This window comes from Pseudorasbora parva, chromosome 8 (genome assembly GCF_024679245.1).
Source record: "Pseudorasbora parva isolate DD20220531a chromosome 8, ASM2467924v1, whole genome shotgun sequence".
Classification (NCBI taxonomy): Eukaryota; Metazoa; Chordata; class Actinopteri; order Cypriniformes; family Gobionidae; genus Pseudorasbora; species Pseudorasbora parva.
The window spans coordinates 24,335,311-24,358,746 of NC_090179.1; the positions used below are offsets into that span (position 1 = coordinate 24,335,311).

Sequence of the window (23,436 nt, forward strand, 5' to 3'; positions counted from 1 at the left end):
TAAATTTGATGTAGACCCTTGTGCATTTTGCGAGATGACTGATGAGACTCTGGAACACATGTTCTTTTTTTGCCCTGTGTCCAATAGCTTCTGGTCCGAGCTACACAATTGGATGTCACTTAAGATGGATAATATCCCTACTCTTACCTTGACACACATCCTCTTTTATATGGATAACATAGATTCATCAGTATCAGATTTAGTTAATATGATTATTCTTATGGGTAAATATCATATTCATTGCAGTAAGTGGAGATCTTCTAAGCCTTCCTTTGTTTGGTTTATAAATGATTTTAAATTATTTTTTACCTCACTGGAAAAGATCAAATCAACTAAAATCGCAAGAAAAATGTGCAGTGAAATATCTAGGAAATTGCTGTTTTGATTAATCTCCCTTTGTGTGTGTTGCTCCAAATGTTATTTTTATTATCTTTAGCCATCTTGCCTTTGACTTGTTTTTAAGTAACCCCTCTATTGTTGTTGTTTGCTGTTTTCTGTTTAGTTATTACCTTTTTTTTTTTTTTTTTTGACATTTGTATATACGTATGTATATTATCTTTCCCCTACGAGAGTTTTGTATTTTGCAGTTTTTTGTTAATAAAAAAAAAAAAAAAAAAAAAAAAAAAAAAAAAAAAAAGAGAAGGAAACCCCTCTGTATGGCATTTATTTGACCAGTTTCCCATCCTCTGCAGGAGTGTAAAATGGCTGGCCAAGTTTGATTATCCCAAACAGCAAAGGGAGGCACCATGGGAGTTGAGGAAGGGTGCGTGTTTGCGTGCATGTGCGTGTGTGTGTGTGTATATGTACTGCAAATGTTTATATGTATGTGTGTGCTTATATATGTTAGTATTGTCAAGAAAGTTACAAATAAAGTTAAATAATAGTTTCATTTATTTTAAACCTCTATTGATGTGAGCTGTCAGGTCTTCTTTTCTGTGTTTATTCATTTGTAATTGTCCACTGCTGCTGCATGGCCCGTTGATTTTATTTTATGTAATTGCATTAAAACGCTATGGTTTTCCCCATTTTATTTTTATTTCAAGAGTTAAAGGCAGCATATCTGTACTCATAGAACACATCAGCTTTACACAGTGTTTTAGTTTGATACATAATATAAACAATGAGATGCACAAATCTCTGTCAGTGCTCAAGCATAACAATGGAAAGAACAATCAATTTTCCACATCAAGAAACTGCTACTTGTAGTGTTCTTTTATATGTGTCTAGATGCCAATATGTGTAGCCATACAGTACACGGTCACATTATGTAGAAGGTTGTAAGTTTATTGGAAGCAGGCAGAGATTGCATATGTTGAAGAATGCTTAAAAGTGGCCAGAACAATGTGAAAATTAAAAGCTAAGAAGTGAGTCTCTAGTTTTGCATTCCTTGTGGATTTTTTTTTGTTTTCTAGACTCAAGTCAGCAGGTCTAGTTCAAGAGATTATGCAGAATCACAAAGCACTTGAGATGACAACTGTGCATAAAAGGCTCAAAATGGTGGTTTCAAAGCTGCATATGTGGATGTGATGCCTTGTGCTGCAAGATCTGCCTGGAAGGACCTTTTTGGTGCTACGTGTTCGGATTGTTGTGCTTGACTGTGTGGACAGGCTATGTGGAGTGGAAGTGAGAAATCCCCCACCCGTGTTTGGTATCTGCACACCTGCCCCAGAGGTATTAACAGGGCTTGCATTGTGAGCTACATTCAACTGGGCTGACTTGGACAGGGAACCAGAAGTAACTGCCTGCATTGGAGCTCTGTGGATAGGGTGACGAGCATCAGCACCCAGTGGCGGCTCTGTGAATACAGCTGAGTGCCAGGTTCTGCTAGTGGCCAGGTGTACCTCTCCACACCTGGGCCTGGTGTAGCATGGGCAGCCCAAGACTTTTGCAGGGGTTTGCTGCATCCAAGTCAGCAAATGGTTTATATTTTCCTCATCCTCACAAGCCCAAGGGTTGTCTCCAAGTGTTAGGAGCTGCAGTCCATCCAGTCGATTGAAGACACCTTCACTTAATGAGGTAAAACGATTAGCATGCAGGTAGAATCTCGACAGTCTGGGAAGGCGATCCAGTGATCCAGGTAGGATCTGCAGCAAGAAGTTGTGAGAGAGGTCCACAATCTCCAAATTATAGGGCATGTTTGTTGGGACAGTCCAGAATTTGTTGTGACTAAGGTTAAGCGCTTGGAGATTGGACAATGTATTGTTAATTAAGACCACACGTTCCAGCAAGTTGTGTGACAAGTCTAGATTCTGAAGATTCCAGTGGTAGGCCGTATCGTTCTTCTCCAGTTGACGGATGTTGTTTCCAGAGGCACGTATATCCCAAAGAGCTCTCGGCAGACCTACAGGAAGGCGGTGCAGATGGTTATAGGAGATGTCCAAAGTTCTTAAGTGGTCAAAATGGTTGAGGAGCCCATCGAGATCTTGGAGCCGGTTATGAGACAAGTTGAGGAAATGAATGTTGTGCTGCAGGCTGTCAGGAAGTAGAACTAACCCTCGAGCTGAGCAGTCTACCACTCTATGGCCTCTGCTACAGATGCACATTGGCGGGCAAATGGCCAGTACACGCACCTCAAACAGGAGGACAAGCAACAGGTTAACCTTCATGGAGGCAGGTGTGATTTGGGCTGTCCTGTAAAAAGACAAAGAGAAACTTGTCACAAACTTTGTTTTTTAGGTTATGCTTTTTTTTAAGGTAAATTTGTAAGTATCCAAGCTAACTAGATACATCAAAGCTTTATTATACATATAAGTGGAAGGGTGGAGTCCTGGTCCCTACTGGGGTATACTAGTAGAAGTTGGAACTACAAATATGATTATGTACCATGTTGCAGGGTACCTTACTAAATGTTCTTCGAATATTTGTGTGTACCTTATCGTTTGTTCCAACTTGTCTTCAACAAATGTATAGCTCGGTCCTTTTTCCATTTGCATAGGTGTGTAGCAATCATTTTAACTATTTGGGAGGGCATGCCCACATTTGCCACCCCCACTATTGCAAGACGTACCCATTAAACCTTATTTTTGGAAAATAAGCTGAACTTTTCAAAGAATAATTTCTTAATATGTCACATTCCCTGTATAATCACTCAGACACTCCTGATTTACCCAGTATAAGAAAGTATGAACATCATGCCACAAGGACAATTTCATTTATTGAGCGGTTTCTGTCCATTACACAGTTAACAGCAGGTTTCACTGTTACAACCCATAAGAGGCGCTCAGTTCTCTCTCTCAGTGGGTCTGTGCTAATAGGTTGAGACTCTGCCAGGAGCTACCCTGCCATGCTGCAGCAGTGAGATGTTAGCATTTAGCCTTGGTAACAGTGCCTGCATCCTGAATCCCCCCCCCCCCCCCCCCCAATTTGTGGGGCATTTAGGGACATCTTTGCACAGTACCTCTGCATGTGCACAGTCATATCATGCTCTGTTCTAAAAAGTTGCACGTTCCATGTTGCCATGCCAGTATGCAGAAAACTGTGGTGGTGATAATAATTTGCTCCAATCATTTGCATTACCTCAGTAAGTCCATTAGAGCAAGTTGATTGTTTGCCACAGTCTTAATGTTATCCTTAAGAAAAATAAATGTTTAACATGCTAGAAATTAGGAAGAAAAAAAATCTTGTACTCTGATAGGTGTCCCTGTTTTTTGAATAACAATGCTCTGCTGCAGACTCACTCTGACCTAGCATCACTGTGCATTTTGCAATTTGATTATGCACATAAAACTAACTTGCCTTCACGTCATATATCGCTTACCTGATTCTTTCCATTACTTTGTGTACATCTCGTTGTCCGTTCTGACCTCTCTTCCTGTTCCCCCTTTTTTAGAGCAAAGGCGGTGATTTAGATTGCCTTCCCAATCTTGTATAACAGCAGGGTCCACGTTTCGTCTTCACTGACTCGCACTCCTGCCTGTTTTTCCTCTCACTCCCCCTGTTATACCCACCCCCTTCCTTTTACTTTCATTGGCAGCCGTGAGTTACTTTGGTTTAGACCCTCTTTTAGCCGTTTCCCTGCTTTTCCGTTCTTGCACGCATGATCATTCGGTGTTTTTACACCCTTGGATAGCCTCCGCTGCTGCTGGCTGCCTGCTTACAGCACTTGTTTCAGGGCTAGCTGTGAGAGGAGGTAGAGAGAAAAGGAGGTACCAAGGGAAGGGAGACTTAACAATCATCATATGGTGGGTGGAGGGGGAGGTGGCGAAATGCAGCACAGAGACGACCCATGCTGCTGATGAGTCGGGGGGTGGAGGGGGATGCTGACTTCAGTGTTTTATATTCCAGTTCTGCACACGCCACCAAAACCATCTCCTCTCTCTCTCTCTCTCTCTCTCTCTCTCTCTCTCTCTCTCTCTCTCTCTCTCTCTCTCTCTCTCTCTCTCTCTCTCTCTCTCTCTCTCTCTCTCTCTCTCTCTCTCTCTCTCTCTCTCTCTCTCTCTCATATTTTTTTTGTTTTTCATTCCTGAGGATTTATATATATGTCTGCAAGTTATTATTCTCATTAATTTATCCCTTTAGAGTTTGTATGAAATCTCTGGGAAACAGAGGATTGCATCATTCATTTGTTTTTTTTATAGTTTTTTTTTTTTTTACTTTTTGATATACAAATCGATGGATGGTAGCCTAGAAATTTAGACGCACCCTAGCGGCAGCAAATTTAATCTGCCCGCAAGTGTCGTCTAGGAACTCTTAATACCCTTCTGAGCTGTATTACTCACAATCTGGACGGGCCAATCACGTCGTGTATAGAGTCGGCGGGCGGGGCCATAATGACGACGGCCGAGTTGCGTTTGTGTGCTTCTAGTAAACACAGAAACTGGCGAACGACGGCGGTCTTTCGAATCAGCTCTGACCGCGACTCTGGAAGACTTGGGAGTTGAGCTTTTCTCTGAGAAAAGAACAAAGAACGGCACTGAAGTCATTCTTAAAAAGGGAAGATGTGTTCGGAGTTTAGCCGACCAGTGAATGTTTAATCTATCAACTAGCTCTGTTTCACCTTCGTTGCTCTGGTTGGTGTAGCGCTATCCTATCACGTGCAGAGGGAGTTTGAAAGACAACCGTTTATCCCGCCCCTCGGATTGAGCCCTGTCTATGGTGAGTTTCCAGACCAAACATCTTGATGTGGGTCTGGCTTGTCAGGCTGGATGGATGGATGCATAGGCGTAATTTGCGGGTGGGACATGTCCCCACCACTTTTTGAAACATTTGAAATCTTGTGGCACGGATGAACCTAACTAATACAAACAAAACATCTCTGGTTAACTAGAGGAGCATCATTTCATTCGTTTGTTATATAAGAGGCGATCTGGCGCTCGTTGCCGCTGTTATCAGTGGCGCGTGCATGTGCAGTCTACACAGACGAGCGTTTTAATTGCTTAACGCCGTTGCAGAGACTTTCTATTTGTTCCAGTGAAATCATAAAATAAAATGCATAAAAAGACTGTCCCTGCTCTTGATATACAACCTGATGATAAACACTGACAAACACTGATGATATTCAGTATAGATGCAATAATTAAACATGTTTATATTAATAAAGGAAATTGTATTAATTATTTTATTTTTTTATTAATACCCCCCATACGCACGTTCCCCCCACTTTTTAAAACAAAGTCACGCCACTGGATGGATGTAGATCCGTGGTCTGTCATGCTCCATTTGCCTATCATCAGTTTCCCCCTAGTGTTCTGAATGTGCATGTGCACTTCTTTTAAGAGCACCAATGTGATATGAATAGTGAATGTGTGAACACCTGCATAGCAGCAGAATTAGATTTTAAACTATTGAACAAGAAAACCTGCAGCTGTAAATAGCACCAAAAAGAACTGGATGTTGTCAAGAAATACATTTAGCGTAATTCGTAACCCTCAGAAAATGTTTTTCTTATAATGGTATGCTGTCCAAGTTGAATATACTATTAATAATAATTGTGTTCTTTAAGATTATGAATGTAATGATGACGATGATTATGATGTTTTTTTTTTTATGCCTCAAGCAAATAGTTTAAAGTTATAGCCTCATATAACCACAGAAGTTTGGTTCAATCCCACCGGATGAACAGAGTTTGCTTAAAAATAAATCAAAAGACAGAAAATAATCTTGTGGTGTGTTTCCCAATTTGACTCCGCTGTGACAGTTCCTCTCTCACTTCTGCTGCAGGCGGTGCACATGCCTTGCGTTCATCGCTCTGTCGAAGACACACAGTATGCTACTTGTACTAAATTCCTACCTTGCTCATGTCAATAGTAGTACTTCAGTTGTGCTTATTCCTCCCTAGAGTTTGTTAGCATTGGAAACCAAGAACTGGTTGTGGAATGATTTTCATGGTGTTTGGTTCAGTTAAAGATTCTTGAATTGCTTTATTTGTCTCTTGGTGCAGAGGAATACCATTTTAATATAGTCTGGCAGTGTTTAGACAGCATCTTTCTAGTGGAGTTTGTAAATCTTTGATTTTATATATGTCCAGTGAGTGTCCGGTATGTCCCTGGTCCTAATCTTTATATTTTGTGATTTTTTTTTTTTTTGTGATCTTTTTTGTGAAGATTGTGAACTTCTTTTTTTTCTTGCCAGCAAACATTGTTTTTACTCTTATAATTAAAGGAACTGTATGTAAGAAATGTATTTCAATTAATCATAAAATGACATATGTCACTAGACATTAAGAAATCATGTTAATTTCAAATACTTACATCACTGACAACAGTAGTCCGGCCAGGATATTGTCATTTAAAAGTTGTTGTTGCAGATCTCAACTGATGTTGATGTTGACATGTTGTGATTTGGCCTGAAGCTCCACCCTCCACCCTCCACCAATCTACCAATCACGAAGTTAGTAGTGTTTCGGCATCCGGGTTGCCTGCTCTATCTGGCAACCTCGAGTCAGAGGAGGGATAGGGATTGCAGTATCAGTTTTGGCCACAATCTTACATACACTTCCTTTAAGGAAATTGATTGTAACAGGCAATTCATTATATTCTCTGATGCTGGATATTCATATAATTAATTTACATTAGATATTAGATTAACTATCCAATAATGTTACAATAAAGATCTATTTAGTGAAGTTCTTTAATAAAGTTACTTTCTTGTTTGAATAAAGTTTTAAATACTGGATTTTACTTTGTTTTACACCTGAAGGAAAGAAGGACACATGACCGTGTTGTTGACACACCTTTTATTTTGAGTGAGTGGTTCGCATGAGCTTCTGTTGTGTCTGTCCTTGCAATGTTCTTCTGACAGTTTCTCACGGTTTGAAGCTCATACGTGTACCCAGCGGCTGTAGCAATGCAGTAATTCATTCAAAAACTCTATTGTGGCTACATCCCCTCTTCAGTTTACACGCATGTAACAGTGCTTGTAGGTACAAAGATTCTACATACTGTGTGTTATGAGCACAAACCTTTTTTAACTTTTAATCAGACATTTTGTTTTTGGTTAGAAGATAGTTGTTGTTTTCTTCAAAGTGATAAAAACATTTGAAAGACCTGATGAAATCATATTGGTGTGGCTTTTAGCTATCTTCAAAGCAGCTATATGCTTTGACTGGTTTACTTTGACTAACCTTTAGCAGATATACACATTTCAAATGTACAGACTCAAGAAGTAGAAAATCATGTTTAGCGATTGTGTTATAACTGAAGCGTAATTGTTAATAAAATAACACAGTCTCTTCAAAATGTCTTAAATTATTTCAAAACATCAATGCAGAAAAGAAAACAGCACCTGTTGAGTAATTTCTCTTTAAAAGTCTTGAACTAGCACAGTAGGTTTTAATTCCCTTGTAAGAAATGGTCTTTACATATTTTGACTTTTAAAAAGCAGATATAAGTATGTTGTTTGTCTCATTTGAGTTTGTTTGATGTGATTTGATTCAGAAGCAGATATTTTCTGTTACATGAGATTAGGGCAATGGTGGAGCAGGGGGAATAATCCCCCCATCTGATGTTTGCAAAGGAGCTGCTTCTTCTGAAAGGGAATCAAGGTCAATAGACACTAAAGGTGGAGGTTTCATTTTATTGTCCGTGCTAAAAGATAGATTTGGAGTGAGGTCATCAGTTTGCTTTGATACTTCGCTCTCCATCACAGGCTCTTTTGCACTTTCTGACGCAGATGTTTTAGTGTCCAAAGAATCCACGGATGCTGGACCGTCCCGGATTTCATTTTTCTCCTCCTCAGTTGAGTCCTGAGCAACTGTTGGGTTCTTGTTGGGGGTTTGGACCTCATCTGGATTTTGTCTGCCAAATGTGGTTCCTTGCAGGATGTCCTCCATGAGAACCTCCTCACTCGTGTTCCTCTCAAACGCAAGGTGTTTGGAGAGCCGTTGGGGGAGGTATCTGGAAATAGACACCTGATTAAAGCCTTGTCTCTTGATGGTCTCGGACTCATCCGTACTTGGCAAGTTCGGTTGAACGTCGCCATCCAGAAACGGTGAGGGTCCGGCCCATTCAGGATTTTCAAGACGCTTTTTCTGCATTTTGCGCTTCCTTACCAAGATAACGATGATTGCTATGAACATCAAGACAAAAGTGGTGCCGACCACAGCCGCCACAGCAGGACCTGGGTTTGCTTTCTGGTTATCTTCTGATGGAGGGTTGATTTTCTTTGCAGGTTTTTTTTTAGTGGTCATCAATGTCTTTGTTGGCTTAATCATGGATGAAGTCTTAAGCTCAGGACCTTGAGTGCTTGTCCATCTGTCTGAAACTACTTCTCTCTCTGTGGTTTTCACAAAATTGGTGCTTACAGTCTTGTTGAAATCTTTTGCCGTTATTATTGCGGAAGTGTGGGCATGAGTCGCTGGGTTTGGTTGGTCTGTAGTCTCTATTGTGGGCTGGATTGTATGAAGGTCTCCATTTCTATTGTTGGTGTTGTTGCCCTCCATGACGGTTTTATTTTCTTGCCCACCATAGTGTCCAGTGAAATCAGAAGGTGTTTCCCGAGTGGCTTCCAGTGTCTCAATAGGTCCTCTACTTGTCTTTTCTTCTGGCAAAACATCTGCCACTGTGGCATTGGTTGTTTTAGTCAAGACATTCAGTTCCGTAGTATTCTCTCTTTCCAAAAGAAATGAAGCATGCGGTCTGTGGGTGCCTTCTGTCGGTTTTCGTATTTCCTTTTGTGGAGTTGTTGCCTCTTCCTGTATTATTTGCCTTTCAGCTTGTGCTGGCGCCATAGTCAAGTTGTATTCACTGTCATGCATCTTCCTGCCTTTATTCTGATTTGATTTCTCATCATCACCATAGGGTGTCGTAAGGTACTGCGTCTGAGCTCTTGAAAGTGAAACCACGTTGTCTGTACCAGAATCATTAGTGTAGTTTATCCGCCCTGATGAATTCTCTGCTGTATTTGTTACCTCAGTATTCTTATGGCTTGTTGTTAAATTACTATTTAGGCTCCAGGGTAGAGAGAAGAGGAAGACAAGTGTGCAAAAAATAGTCCTCATGATGTCCTTAGAGAACCTTTGTAGAGAGAGACATTTTTGCATATAAGACTCAATAGACTTATTTTATCTAAATGTATTTCCTAAATTCTTCTAGGCCAAAAGCAGTATGCTCAGATTAAAACTTTCTATTTTTAATTTCTAAAACAACACCTAATGTTGTGAATGCAAATGTCACAAACAATGAACTTTCTTTCTACTTAATATTTTGTAGTATCATGTAGTTGCTTTAAATGTTAAAAACAAACTTAAATAGTTTGTCCTGTAATATAATCACTGGCTTATTCTAGACAAAACAGCAGAATATTGTCTTACCCAGGCATCTTCCGAAGCATTAGTTAAAGACTGAAGTATAGTCTCATGAATACGGAACTGTCACTTTTGACAGGAAATGAAGCTGTGAAATGGCTGTGTTTGTTTTTGCTAATAGCAGAGTTTTTTTCCTGAGGAAAGAATCTGTGGTAAGAGTATGAAAAAAGCTAGATTTTCTGCTTATACGCTCATCTCCTAGAATAGTAAACTTTTTTGAGGTATGGTTTAGAGCATTTCTATTATTTTCTAAAATGAAAAGCTATTAATTATCTATAAAATAACCATTGTTTTTTTCTTTTTCTTTTTTATAGACCAGAAGTTATTTAAAGGGAAATTATATGATTCTTTTTTTATTTTAGAAAGTTCCTTTCACTGAACACCCACCTTTTATCCACCAGTAACACTTATATATATTATATATTGGCAATAAGCTTAGCAGTATCATTGTTGCAACGAGATTTGCTAAGCAAGAAACACTTCAGGAAATTTCAAAATCATTGTAAATAAGAAACTGAACAAGAAAATGTTATTATTAGCATTGCATTTTATTATTATTTTTTATTGAGATGTCAGAGTTCTGAGATACAAAACTTAAGGAAAGCTCATTATTAAAGAATCTGGAAGGTTTAATGTCATTTGCTTGTTTTAAAGCTGAAGTGTGTGGTTTTTATAGTTCCTGCATTACAGGTAGAATCATCTGTAAGTAAGCAATTTATATGTTGATTGAACCAAACTGTTTTACTGACCAATGGCAGATAAATGTGTGAAAAAGTTCACTGCATAGTGGCGACTGCAATGTCATAGAAATGAGACCCTACACTTGATCTGTTCTGCTATGAGCCCACTTATTTGGGTTTTTATCTACAGTGAATGTGCTCTTCAGTCTACTTCAGTAGATTCTGCTGCAGGTCATATTTATAAAAAAAAAAAAAAAAAAAAAAAAACAAACATCCAAAGTGTAACAGCGCTGAGGTTAAATAATTTCACAATATATATAATGCATCAAACTTTTATTTATTTTTTATCCTTGTCATCTTCACTAAACAGACCTCCGGAGCTGATTAAGAAATCTGCTTTGACCTCATCTGTGAAAATGTCAAAGTTTCATCAAATTCATCTAATATTACAACACATTCCATTTTTAACAGGATAAGCAGATAATAGTAGTTGGTTAAACATTTCTCAAAAATGCTATGACCGCTTGTAACTGTACTTTTGTTAGCATTTTTCTTTTTACTGCAGTAGCTGTAACTGTTGAAGCCATTTATTAAAAAAAAAAAAGAAGAAATTAAATATAAAAATTTTGCCTGACATCACAGCCCATCGTACAAAAAGCGTATACTTTACACCATCAGAGGCATGTTTTCCAAACTAATGGGATCTATGCAGGAATCCCTAGAGGTTGAGCTCTGCATGGCTGTTGGTAAGCTCTCCGAGTCAGTGGCTCCCTTAGAAGTGTTGATGTACTGGCTTGGCCCCGCTGCACCATCTTGGACCTCTTCCTCCTCACCATCGGTCTTTACGTCCTCCAGTAGAACGCTGGTTTCGCATGGGCCCACGATTCCTCCCTTTTCTCTCTCTGTACCCCAATAGCCTGTTCCACTCACCAGGTCCGCGTTGCTTCGGGATGGACGAGGGGCCCGGTGACGGCGTTTCAGGCTGGAAACTGTATACGCCAACACTATGGTAGAGGTTAGAAGGATCAGGATAACGCCACCAGCAGTGGCAGTCGCTATAAATGCTAGCTGGGCGTCAATAAAGCAGCTGATCTCGGAGGCACCAGTTGCAGGCAAACTAGTCGTCACAAGTGAAAAGTTGAGGTCTTCTTGCTTTTGGATGGTGGTGTTGTACATGGTTTGTTCTGGGGTCTGCATTGTCACCGTATGTTGAGATCTATGTAACAAACAAGTGCCATTATTCAGTGGGATGGTTGTTTTTAATATTCTGTAGTGGTTAAAGCAAAAAAGAAATTAGTTCACCCAATAATTAACATTTTGTCATCATTTACTCACCATCAACTTGTTCCAAACCTGTAAGAGTTGTAATATGCTATGAGAAGATATTTTAAAGAATTTTGGTAATCAAATAGTTGACAGTAGCTATTGACTTCCATAGGAAAAAATATGATGGAATTAAATGGCTACCTTCAAAATGTATGGTTACCAATATTATTTAAAATATCATCTTATTAAAAAAATCCTACAGGTTTGGAGGGTGAGTTAAATGAATAAAAATCTGGATGATATGTCCATTTCTATTAGGAATTTTTTATTATTTTTTGTAAAGACATTTTTTTTTAGCAAGAATGCATTCAAATGAGCATACGTTTTCCATAAAGACATTTTATCAGGGTTTCTGCGGGGTCATAAAAAGTCATAAAAACGTCTGGATTTTCCATACAAGGTCATAAAAACAAATGTTAGGCCTAAAAACTCTTAAATTCGCTGAAGCATTGCATTCTAGGTTTTATGTATTGCAGCCAATCAGCTTTCGTGTTATTGGCACGAGCCTCTTTCTGATCATACCCCACAGACGCATAAAACCAAGGGGGTAATCTAGCGCTCGGAAAGCGTTCCACCCCTAGGGGCTGCCATTGCTAACCAAGCCATCACCTGCTGTTAGCATCCCATTGACTCCCATTAATTTTTGAGTCACTTTGACAGTGAATAACTTTACATCTGAGGCGTTTAAAGACTCCATTTGTCCATTGTTTATTTCTAAAGAAACACGACAATGCATAAAAGGCTCCATTACCTTGTATCTTACACTATCGCCCCGTAGAAGCTGTTTTTGTAAAACTAGGCTAACGATAGCGTCATAACCATTGCGACTCTGTCGCACAGTTGAGAAATGACCGTATAGACAGGAGGAGACGCTCAGAAGCAATCTTTTACTGTCTATGAGGCAGTCGGGGGGACGTGGAGACATAAAGTCTGATAAAGTCAAGGGGGAAGAATGGGGAGAAGCCGATAGTGAGCCAACAGTAACGGGAGAAAATATTTAAACAACATGATTCAGATTTTACTTTCCACAACTACTAGAAGACCTACAACTGACAGGTTGCTTTCGTCACATCTACGTCGTCACGCTCAGTCTGAGCCTGCGCAGTTCGCTCAGCCGTCAGGAAGTGAGTGCCTCTAAGTGACCTCATTTTCCGACGTCTATGGGAACGCTTTGTCCATTTATTTTACTGTCTATGCATAAAACGGATTTTATTCTTCAGCTGACGGTTCTTCCAGTTCCGCGATCGTGCACGCGAAGGTGAATCTTTCTCACAATCTTGCATAATCACCAAATAAAAGTGTAATATACCTGATTGCAGTAAAAAGAGTTAATAACAGTAATTCTGAACTCTGATGTCAGACTACGTGTGTTTGCTGTCTGTCAGTGCTCGCGTGAGGGTGGATGTGTTATTTCTAGGCTTATTAGCTTACTCTTGAACGATCAAATATACACATTATGCATATGTCTATATCCTGACTTGAGTAAAAAAGTTTGGGACGTGTCAGTAAGTACTGGATCTGCGCAATAGTAAGTTCTCAAAGTGAAAGCAAACTAATATCAATCAATCAATCAATCAATCAACTTTATTTATATATCGCTTTTACAATCACGATTGTGTCAAAGCAGCTTCACAGTGTCAAACAGGATAATATTGCGACAAAATTAGATTTGGCTGTACAGTCGTACTGGAGAAAACAGTGATGTTATCAGCTTAGTTTAATTTATCATATAGCAACAATGTTGGCAGATCAGTATTAGAGTTTATAGAATTAAATAAGACCTAATTCATACATTTTATTTGTATAATAAGTTGAATAACTTTAATCATATTTTTAGTGTCCCCAACTGAGCAAGCCAAGCCAAAGGCGACAGTGGCAAGGAACCAAAACTCCATCGGGGCGTGATGGAGAAAAATAAACCTTGGAAGAAACCAGACTCAGTCGGGGTGCCAGTTCTCCTCTGGCCTATTAATACACCGTGTAAGATTATTATTCTGGCAACCTTACAGGTCGGAAATCATATTAGATTGGAATATTCAAAATTTCAGGGTATCACGGAAGAGACAGATTTATTTGGAAATAAATGATGGGATGGCGCGTCGAATACGCCAACACTATGGTAGAGGTTAGATATAGCTTAACAACATAAATATAGCTTAACAACAACACAAACGGGGAAAACAGCACTTACTCTTAAAGCACTGCTTGTAGATATGTATCTTTATGTTGTATTAATTTGTCCTATTCTGACAATAGCCTATTGTCATTTGTTTATAAGTATATATTTTATTACTGACCAGTTTACTTATTTACTTGAAAACGTTTTACTTATATTAAGCAATTGCTTATTGCTGTGGTTTACTTGTAAGATTTTAGACATATTTCCCACCCCAAGCGATCGTGTTATTAAAGATAGATAGCACACCACTGGACCAGCCTTTTTTTTTCTTCTTTTTTTTAATACCAAACAAGATGTGTGACAAACCATGTGTGACCATTGTTAGGGTTAATGTGGCATCCTAATTATGAAAAAAATAAAAATGTTAGCAAATTTGTGACTACCATAAAATTAAATAGAATAATTTTGATTAAATAAATAAAAATGTTGTGTGTGTGTGTGTGTGTGTGTGTGTGTGTGTATATATATATATATATATATGCGCTAATCCTGGTGAGACTGAGCTATGAATAAGATTACTAATACTTTGTTCAATTTAAATAAATTAATTCGCTTTGCAAGTAATTTACTGATTCTGCATTTCCTATGCATTTTTTTTTTATTGCACATATAGGTCTTAAATTTAATTCATAATGGTCTTAAAAAGGTCATTAAGTCTTAAATTTGACTTAGTGAAACCTGCAGATACCCTGTTTTATAGTGTATACTATAAATTAAATTAAATCTTGAATTTAAGAACATAAATAACAATTGAAAAACTCTTTTATATTGTAAATACGTATTTGTACAGGTTTTTACTGTATTTTTGTTCAAATAAATACAGCCTTGGTGTGGGCATAAAATACTTCTTTCAAAAACCTTAAATCATACCAACCCCAAACTTTTGAATAGTAGTGTACATAATTTAACACACTATCATTTTAATTAGTTTATATGGATTTTAAATGCTCCTAATCTTTTGTAACGCTTATTTAGGACTGTTAGTCACTTTAACTGTATAATAAAAAGATTAACGCAGACTGAGCAGTTTGTTTTCCTCCCTTCTGTCCTCTCCAAACTCTCAATTATACATTAGCTTTAGAGATAATTGTTGAGGTACTTACTAAAGTGGATGCAGGACCTTCCTTATGGACTTATCCGGAGCACTGGAAGATGGAGAAGAATGACCTGAAGTAAATGAGGCTTGATATATCGCAGTGCTGAACACAATCACTTCCTGTCCCCACGCTTGATGATGTTATTTAGGTGTTTTTCAGCTGAGATGCTCTTTACCTGTGGTTATAACAGTAGAAGACAGGGTTATATTTACATTACAGGTTTCCATTCTGTATAAGCTGTGAGATATTTACCATTTAAGGGAGTTGGAACAGACAGCTCATGTTTAAAGTGTTGTTAAAGTTTGAAGTAAAATTCAATGTGCGTTGTTTTTGGCATATATCCTTGAAAAGATCATTCTTGCTCCTTTTATTATAGGTTTTTTGTGCACTTAATTTCCAAAATACACTTCTCATAGATGCACAGCCCATCGGATTTAGAACCAAAAGGACATTAAAATTAAAATTTTAATCTGAACTGTAATTGTTTTTTCTTTTAGGTTCAAAACTGGTCAAATCAATGGTGATCTTCTGATCTACCATGTCCTGCTGACTCTCAAACCATACTACGCCAAGCACTACGAGATCGTAGTAGATCTCACCCATGTGGGCCCCAGTAACCGATTCAAGACAGACTTCTTATCCAAGTGGTTTGTGGTCTTTCCAAACTTTGCCTATGAGAATGTGGCTGCTGTGTACATTTACAACTGTAACACCTGGGTGCGAGAGTACACCAAATACCACGAGCGACTACTGACAGGTCTCAAGGGGAGTAAGAAGCTGCTGTTTATCGATTCACCTGCACGTCTAGCCGAACACATCGAACCCGAGCAGCAGAAGCTGCCTGCTGCTACCCTGGCATTGGAAGAGGACCTCAAGGTGTTTCATAATGCCCTGAAACTGGCGCATAAGGACACAAAGGTGTCGATCAAGGTGAAAAATTGTAAAACTCAATCCATGTTATTTTGAGTTTAGGTACCAATATTTGCTAGATTATTCAGTTTCTATGTTCCTTAACTTTACTGCTAGACATTTGTAGTGTGTATACATCAGCATTAAAGCTGATTTTTCATGTTATGGGTGATAACTGATTAATTGATCAAAAATAACTTACTTCACGTTACTGATAACGTACTTCATGTATTGATTACTGCAACGCACTTCTTATTAGTCTTCCTTCCAAACTTCTCTATAAACTTTAGTTGGTTCAAAACTGTGCGGCCTGTGTTATTACTTGGAACCCCTTCTACCATGCGCATTTCACCAACTCTCCTGAGACTCCACTGGCTACCAGTGAAATATAGAATTGACTTTAATATCCTACTTCTCACATTTAAGGCAATTCACAGTCTCGCGCCTCCCTATCTTATGGATCTTCTTCATATTTATACTCCTTCACGCACTTTACAATCCTCACTCACACGCTCTCTTGTATTACCACGTATACGCTTAGAGACCATGGGAGCTAGAACTTTTAGCCATTCGGCCCCTTGCCTTTGGAACTCTCTCCCTCTCGATATCTGTAATATTGACAGTCTACATAGTTTTAAATCTCTATGATGCATGCTTGTTTTAAGTGTGTTGAATTATAATGTATTTATAAGTTTTGAAAGGCGCTGGTAAATAAAATGCATTATTATTAATATTATTATTATTATTATTATAAATTAACAATATTGAAATTCTTGATATTGAAATTCTTGAAATGCAAGTAAATAATTATATAAAAATGTATGCATCACATTATTATAATGTACAATATAAAAAATGGATATTCATTTTGTCAACTACTAAAGATCAATGGTAATGACAAATTACAAAACCAGTAGAAATGAACATGCAAAATTTAATATGTAATATTGCCAGATACAGATCTCTAATCTGTAAGATTAGAAAATGGTAACTGATATGGTACTGATATATTGTTGCCTTTTCTACCTAGGTGGGATCAACAGCTGTACAAGTGACCTCAGCTGATCGCACGCGTGTGCTAGGACAGCAGGTTTTCCTGAACGACATATACTACGCTTCAGAGATTGAGGAGATATGCCTGGTGGACGAGAACCAGTTCACGCTGACTATCGCTAACCAGGGCACTCCTCTTACGTTCATGCACCAGGAGTGCGAAGCCATTGTTCAGTCCATCATCCACATCCGGACACGCTGGGAGCTTTCCCAACCGGACTCGATTCCCCAACACACCAAGATCAGGCCTAAAGATGTTCCTGGCACCCTGCTCAACATCGCCCTCCTCAACCTAGGGAGCTCTGACCCCAGTCTGAGGTGAGAAACATTGAGCTTGAGGTTTCAGCCATGGCCAGGCTGTTCTCAGCCTAACAACTTGAATTTTGGGTGAATAATCCAATGCATCAAGCTGTTGTTGTTGTGACAATGAGCCTTCTGTTTGCGGGCTTCTGTCTTTGTTGTGGCGAACTGATTAGAAATGCTAATATTGCTGCTTTGTGTCTTTAGTTCAACTTGGGCCGCTCTTGAACTTGACGCCCCAAATTTAGAATATGTATAATAAACCTGTCATGTAAAATTAAATAACGAAACTAACATTGTGTTAAAGTAAATTAGTACTTCTGAAAATGACTTGCTCTTAACTCCTTCAACAGGTCAGCTGCATACAATCTGCTTTGTGCCTTAACCTGCACCTTCAACCTAAAGATTGAGGGCCAACTCTTGGAAACGTCTGGCCTGTGCATTCCAGCCAACAACACCCTTTTTATTGTGTCCATTAGCAAAACGCTAGCAGCTAATGAACCCCACCTCACTCTGGAGTTCCTGGAAGAGTGCATCTCTGGCTTCAGCAAGTCAAGTCAGTGTCACAAGCAAAAAACACTCATCATTCTACACACACACACCTTTCAATTTTTTTAAAGAATGCATTACATTGTTCAAAAGTGACGGTAAAGGCTAATTTATTATAAATTCTATAAATTGATCATTTCAATTGAATGTTCTTTTGACCTTTTTATGCATCAAAGAATCGTGAAATAGTGTTTCCACATAAATTAAGCAGCAGTTGTTTTCAACAATAAACAAATTTTCTTGAGCACCAAATTAGCATACTAGAATGATTTATCAAGGATTATGTGACACTGAAGATGAGTGAAGATGCTGAAAATTCAGCTGTGTCATCATAAGAGATGTTACATTTTTAAATGGTAAATTAATAAACATATTTTTTTTTACACATGTAATGTACACAATATTGCTGTTTTTACTGCATTATTGATCAAGTAAATGCTGCCTTGATGAACATAAGTGACTACTTTCAAAAACAAATCTTACTGATCCCAAATTTTGAACGATGTGTGATACAAAGTAATCGTTTTTTTGATGAATTTGCAAAGCACCATTTTTATGTCAACTGTTACAAAAATGTTCTTTGTGGGGCTTTAGGTATTGAGCTGAAGCATCTGTGTCTGGAGTATATGACCCCTTGGCTCCGTAATTTGGTGCGGTTCTGTAAACACAATGACGATGCCAAAAGACAACGTGTCACGGCTATCCTGGACAAGCTTATCACCATGACCATCAATGAGAAGCAGATGTACCCCTCCATACAGGCAAAGATATGGGGCAGCTTGGGTCAGGTAGGCCCTTAAAATATTATTTAATTAATTGAATTTGAGTTTGCAAGGTTATTCTATCCAAAAATTTTCACACATTTTCATCTGAAATCTGCTACAACAGACCTTACATTGATACATGACTTCAAACTGGAACACCCCTGCATATTACTATAGTAATTCTATCAAACTCTGTTAGTTAGCAGTTACAGATTGCTCCGTTTTCCATGTATAGATCACAGACCTGCTGGATGTGGTGTTGGATAGCTTCATAAAGACCAGTGCTACTGGGGGTTTGGGATCCATCAAGGCTGAAGTGATGGCTGACACAGCTGTAGCCCTGGCTTCAGGAAATGTCAAGTTGGTATCCAGCAAGGTAAACTCTTACTGCTAAGTTACCATATTAATTTGTAAATCCCTATGAATTCGTTTTTTTTTGTGTGTGTAATATATTGTTTTATATGATGTTGTCCTAGTAACAGAACTCTTAGATACTGAAATATTCAAAGCTGCTTTGCTTACCTGCAGTAAATGATGTAAAACATGGAAAATGTAATGGAACCTTTATACTATAGTACAAGAATATGCACTTTGTAAGCACAGATATTATTGCAATTTTCAAAAAGTCCAGGGTGATTTATACAAGGCAATGGAACAAATTGTTATATTGTATGCTATTTTTTGTATAATTTTATATTTAATGTATATTACATTTTTTACAATATATATTACATTAAGTTAACTTTTTTTGTGGAAAGTTTTTTTTTTTAATTGCCCATTAACACTCTTTTAAACAGATTTCGACTTACCGCTTAAAGTGTTTCTGGCTCTTGTGTTCCTGAATCATTCCTCTTGTGATCGTATCCAGGCTGACTAGCTCTTCTACCCAACATCTATTATCCTAAGTCTTAGTGCACAAATGGCCAATTTGTACGCGTACGCACAGACAGACAATAGTTAGCCAGCGGGGCAGTCTCTCCTATTATATGGGCAACTGTTAGTCACTACGCTCAATGGACATCATTGTCAGACACTAGTGCAGAAGGAGAGCCAAATTTGCGACTGCAATAACTCAAGATTCTTGATCTTTATGGTTCTTGATTCACGCAGTAAACTTAACCAGATATATTCTGCTATTTTTAACGAGTTGGATATTTAGCTGTTTTCCCAAATGCTCAGCTGAAAAGCCAAATATTGTTTGGTTAGCATGTGCCAGCCACTGCTGATGTCACAGCGAACAGCACAAGGACAGGCTTTGTCCAGTTGTTGCGTCTGCTTTTATAGGACTCGTATCACAACGGGACTCTGAGGTGAAGTGAGGGACCAAGTATAATCTAATTGAGAGAGAAAATGATGTTTAGGTGCATGTCACAGAGTGAAAATAAAAGGCACATTGTCTGGATTCTATTTAGTATTCGATTATATTCGGATTTGAAGTTTGTTTGAAATGATAAATTATACCTTTTGCAAAGTTATCTATTTGAAAATGTAATGCTCTTTAGCAGCTTCAATGTTATTGGTTTGATTTAGTGTTCAATTAGACATCTTAGTTTCCTTTTCATCAGTGACTAATTAAAGGCTGACTTCTTATGTTATTTATTAGTACGAAATTAAAAAGAAAATCCCCAAATTGTCAATGTAACTAACAAAATTGCATTATTAATTTATCTCTCAGGTGATTGGTCGAATGTGTAAGATCATCGATAAGACGTGCCTATCTCCAACCCCCACCCTTGAGCAGCACCTGATGTGGGACGACATCGCCATACTGGCCCGTTACATGCTAATGCTCTCCTTCAACAACTCCCTGGACGTGGCCGCTCATCTGCCCTACTTATTCCACGTCGTCACCCTGCTGGTGGCCACCGGCCCACTGTCCCTCCGAGCGTCGACGCACGGCCTCGTTATTAACATCATCCACTCGCTCTGCACCTGCTCGCAGCTCAACTTCAGCGGTGAGCAATAAGTCACAGAAAATGGGGATTTTATGGGTTGTTACCTCCATATTAAAATAAATGTGAATTTGGAAAAGTTTTAAACAAGTAAAAAATTATTACAGTTTCTTTTTTAAACTCGTGTGAGAACTGCTCATGTTAAGTATAAAATTCGAATAATTTTTTCATGAATTCCCCATTACCATGTATCATATCCCTAACATATCGGGGGTGTCACTGTCCACACATATTAAATGTTATTAATATTCAGTGTTTGAAATCTCACCTATATAATTAACGTTTAATTTGCTTATATTTAATACATTTGACTTCACATTCACTTCATCACATGAATTAATTACATTTTAAAATATGTTTAAATAAAACGTTCATTTAAATTGTAATTTGTGATGTAAATTAATAATTTATTAAAAATCTGATTTGTTGCTGTTCTGGTTTTTTCATCTGCAGAGGAGACTAAACAGGTGCTGCGTCTGAGTCTGACTGAGTTCTCCCTCCCCAAGTTCTACCTGCTGTTCGGCATCAGTAAGGTCAAATCTGCTGCGGTCATAGCCTTCCGCTCCAGCTACAGGGACCGTTCATTCTCCCCCGGCTCCTACGAGAGAGAGACCTTTGCTCTGTCATCCCTGGAAACGGTTACAGAGGCTCTCTTGGAGATCATGGAGGTCAATTACCAACATTGTGTATTATAGAAGCGCACTATTTAACCACTTTTTGTTTTGTTTAACTGCCAACATCCAGCTCTGTGTTGATCAATTTAAAGAATATATTTTGTGTTTTGTGTAAAAGGATTAACACACACTCACTTCATCCACATTTTTTTTTAAAATAAATCATCAGTTGGTATTTGTGATACTGGCCTTTATTCATAGTACTTAGTAAAAAGATATCATCTACCATATTTACAAAATGTAAAAACATAAATATTTCAATAGAAAATATGTTACAAATATTAGTGATAGGTGCAATTTAATCAATGTGTTTTTGATTGGCAGCACAAATTATTACAATTTAAATTAACTGTTTTATTTGAATATATATTTCAAATGCTGTTCATTAATGTTATGGCACACCAAATGTATTAAATATAAAGGAATATAAAAATGGTTGTATATATTACATTTAAAACATTTAAAATATGTATCAAATTAAATGTATGTGGACACCATATGTATTTTATGTTTTAATAAATATTTTGCCATTTCCAAAGTAATATAGATGCAACATAAGAATGGTACATTTTAAATATTTGGCATCTTTTTATGAAGAAAATAGAAGAAGAACTAAAGTCACTAGTAGTATTGCTACTGATGTCTATGTAGATCTGTGAAAATTGCATTATTGTCAAGAAATCCATTTAAAGGAAAATTGTATGATTTCTAAAACCACTTGTGTCTTGAAGTATTTTATGTACAGGATATTTAAACGGTTGTTGTTTTTCCCCAGGCCTGTATGAGGGACATACCCGGATGCAAATGGCTTGATCAGTGGACTGAATTGGCACAAAAGTATGTTGAAAACTTTGCATTTCACAAGTTTTTCACATTAAAATAACAAAATCTGTTACATTGACTTACAATGTACATTTTCTTCTCCTGAATAGGTTTGCATTCCAGTATAACCCATCTCTTCAGCCACGAGCGCTGGTGGTGTTTGGCTGCATCAGTAAACGTGTGACACACGGGCAACTTAAACAGATCATTCGTATTCTCAGTAAAGCCAGTCCTCTGCTCAGCATTGATCGAGTAAGCTCTCTTTCTCTCATCTGCTTCTCTCTCAAACTCCATCATTTTTTAATGCTTTTAATTCATTTGCATTCACTTGTTTTTGGAAAATAACAATGTTAATATATGTTGATTTATCAAATTGTCTTCTCTAACGTTTTCATTTTTTTAATAAAGCTCATTAAATGCACAGCTGTGCACTATTTAGAACTGAAAAAATGATCCAATAATTTTTTTTGTTTTGATTTAACATTGTCAACAGGATGCAGAATTTGTATTTAAATTAAGAGAAGTAGAATTAAAATGCACTGAAATTCAAATATTTTTTCATGAATTGCCCATGACCATTTTATCATATGACTTTGATGAGCATAAGAGACTTCTTTCAAAAATATTAAAAAATCTGACCAAACCCAATTTTGTAACTAGTGTATTTATTATAAAGTCAATAAATTAAGAAGACTAAATAAATAGTTATTATTATAAGTCTATTTACTTTTGTAAATGTAAATGTGTTTGATTATTTTGTTTGGGCAAAATGTAAATATATTTAGATTTTTGTGGAAATTTTTATCGTATTAAACATAGTTTGGAGAAATATCTAACATAATTAGTTATTTTAGTGTTATTAGGGATTGAATTTGATTGAATTTCCTCCTCCATTTAAAGGTTTAGTTCACCCAAAATTAAACTTTGTCATTCATTTCTCACCCTCATGTCGTTCCAAACCCGCAAGACATTTGTTCAACTTCTAAACACAAATAGAATATATTTTTGATGAAATTGAGAGATTTGTGTCCCGACATAGACAGCTACGACAAACTACCAATTTGATGCTTCAGAAAGTTCATAAAGTATTCATAAATGTGATGAATGTTTGAAGCCTAAATAAAATCTGTTCATCATATAAAGTGATCATGTCTTTTCAGAAAATTTGGAATAAACCACTAAACATGTGAACATAGTTTTACGATCTCTTTATGAACTTTTTTGAAGCGTCAGAGTGGTAGTTGTGTAGACAGTCATCTTTTGTGGTATTTTTGTAGTATTGTGACTATATTTTTGCCTGGAAATTGTGAATATTTGTGTTGTATATGCAGTGATTCAGGTCTGTGCAGAAATGCAGTGCGCTAGTCTAACTGCTGTAGTGTCATTCGC

General features: G+C 37.6%; 3 protein-coding genes and 1 long non-coding RNA gene across 5 annotated transcripts in view; 1 reads left to right on the top strand and 3 right to left on the bottom strand.

Annotated features, from left to right (window-relative positions):
• nf1a (neurofibromin 1a) overlaps positions 1–23,436 on the top strand; it is a 98,564-nt gene that overhangs the window by 59,265 nt on the left and 15,863 nt on the right. For both annotated transcript variants that reach the window (XM_067450476.1, XM_067450477.1), the window contains exons 36-44: positions 15,522–15,954; positions 16,964–17,304; positions 17,640–17,842; positions 18,430–18,623; positions 18,835–18,975; positions 20,275–20,554; positions 21,005–21,219; positions 22,001–22,062; positions 22,158–22,299. In XM_067450476.1, the coding sequence (XP_067306577.1) occupies positions 15,522–15,954; positions 16,964–17,304; positions 17,640–17,842; positions 18,430–18,623; positions 18,835–18,975; positions 20,275–20,554; positions 21,005–21,219; positions 22,001–22,062; positions 22,158–22,299 (2,011 nt within the window). The remainder of the gene's footprint in view (positions 1–15,521; positions 15,955–16,963; positions 17,305–17,639; positions 17,843–18,429; positions 18,624–18,834; positions 18,976–20,274; positions 20,555–21,004; positions 21,220–22,000; positions 22,063–22,157; positions 22,300–23,436) is intronic.
• omgb (oligodendrocyte myelin glycoprotein b) lies at positions 900–4,149 on the bottom strand. The gene is made up of 2 exons (XM_067451702.1): positions 3,758–4,149; positions 900–2,631 (listed from the first exon to the last, which is right to left on the bottom strand). The coding sequence occupies exons 1-2, from the start codon at positions 3,769–3,771 to the stop codon at positions 1,452–1,454; spliced, it is 1,194 nt and encodes a 397-aa protein (XP_067307803.1). The 5' UTR covers positions 3,772–4,149; the 3' UTR covers positions 900–1,451.
• LOC137085147 (protein EVI2B) lies at positions 7,158–9,812 on the bottom strand. The gene is made up of 2 exons (XM_067451703.1): positions 9,749–9,812; positions 7,158–9,452 (listed from the first exon to the last, which is right to left on the bottom strand). Exons 1-2 carry the CDS (start codon positions 9,766–9,768, stop codon positions 7,901–7,903), a joined length of 1,572 nt encoding a protein of 523 aa, XP_067307804.1. The 5' UTR covers positions 9,769–9,812; the 3' UTR covers positions 7,158–7,900.
• Positions 10,739–19,772, bottom strand: LOC137084309 (uncharacterized). Its single transcript, XR_010906728.1, has 3 exons — positions 19,409–19,772; positions 15,031–15,199; positions 10,739–11,638 (listed from the first exon to the last, which is right to left on the bottom strand). It is a non-coding gene; the product is annotated as an uncharacterized lncRNA (long non-coding RNA).

Excerpts from the sequence above, each read along its gene's own strand:
- LOC137085147 (XM_067451703.1), bottom strand. The coding sequence starts at position 9,768 with ATGCTTCGGAAGATGCCTGG. Across the intron at positions 9,453-9,748 it reads ATGCTTCGGAAGATGCCTGG|GTTCTCTAAGGACATCATGA; the intron begins GTAAGACAATAT and ends CTCTCTACAAAG.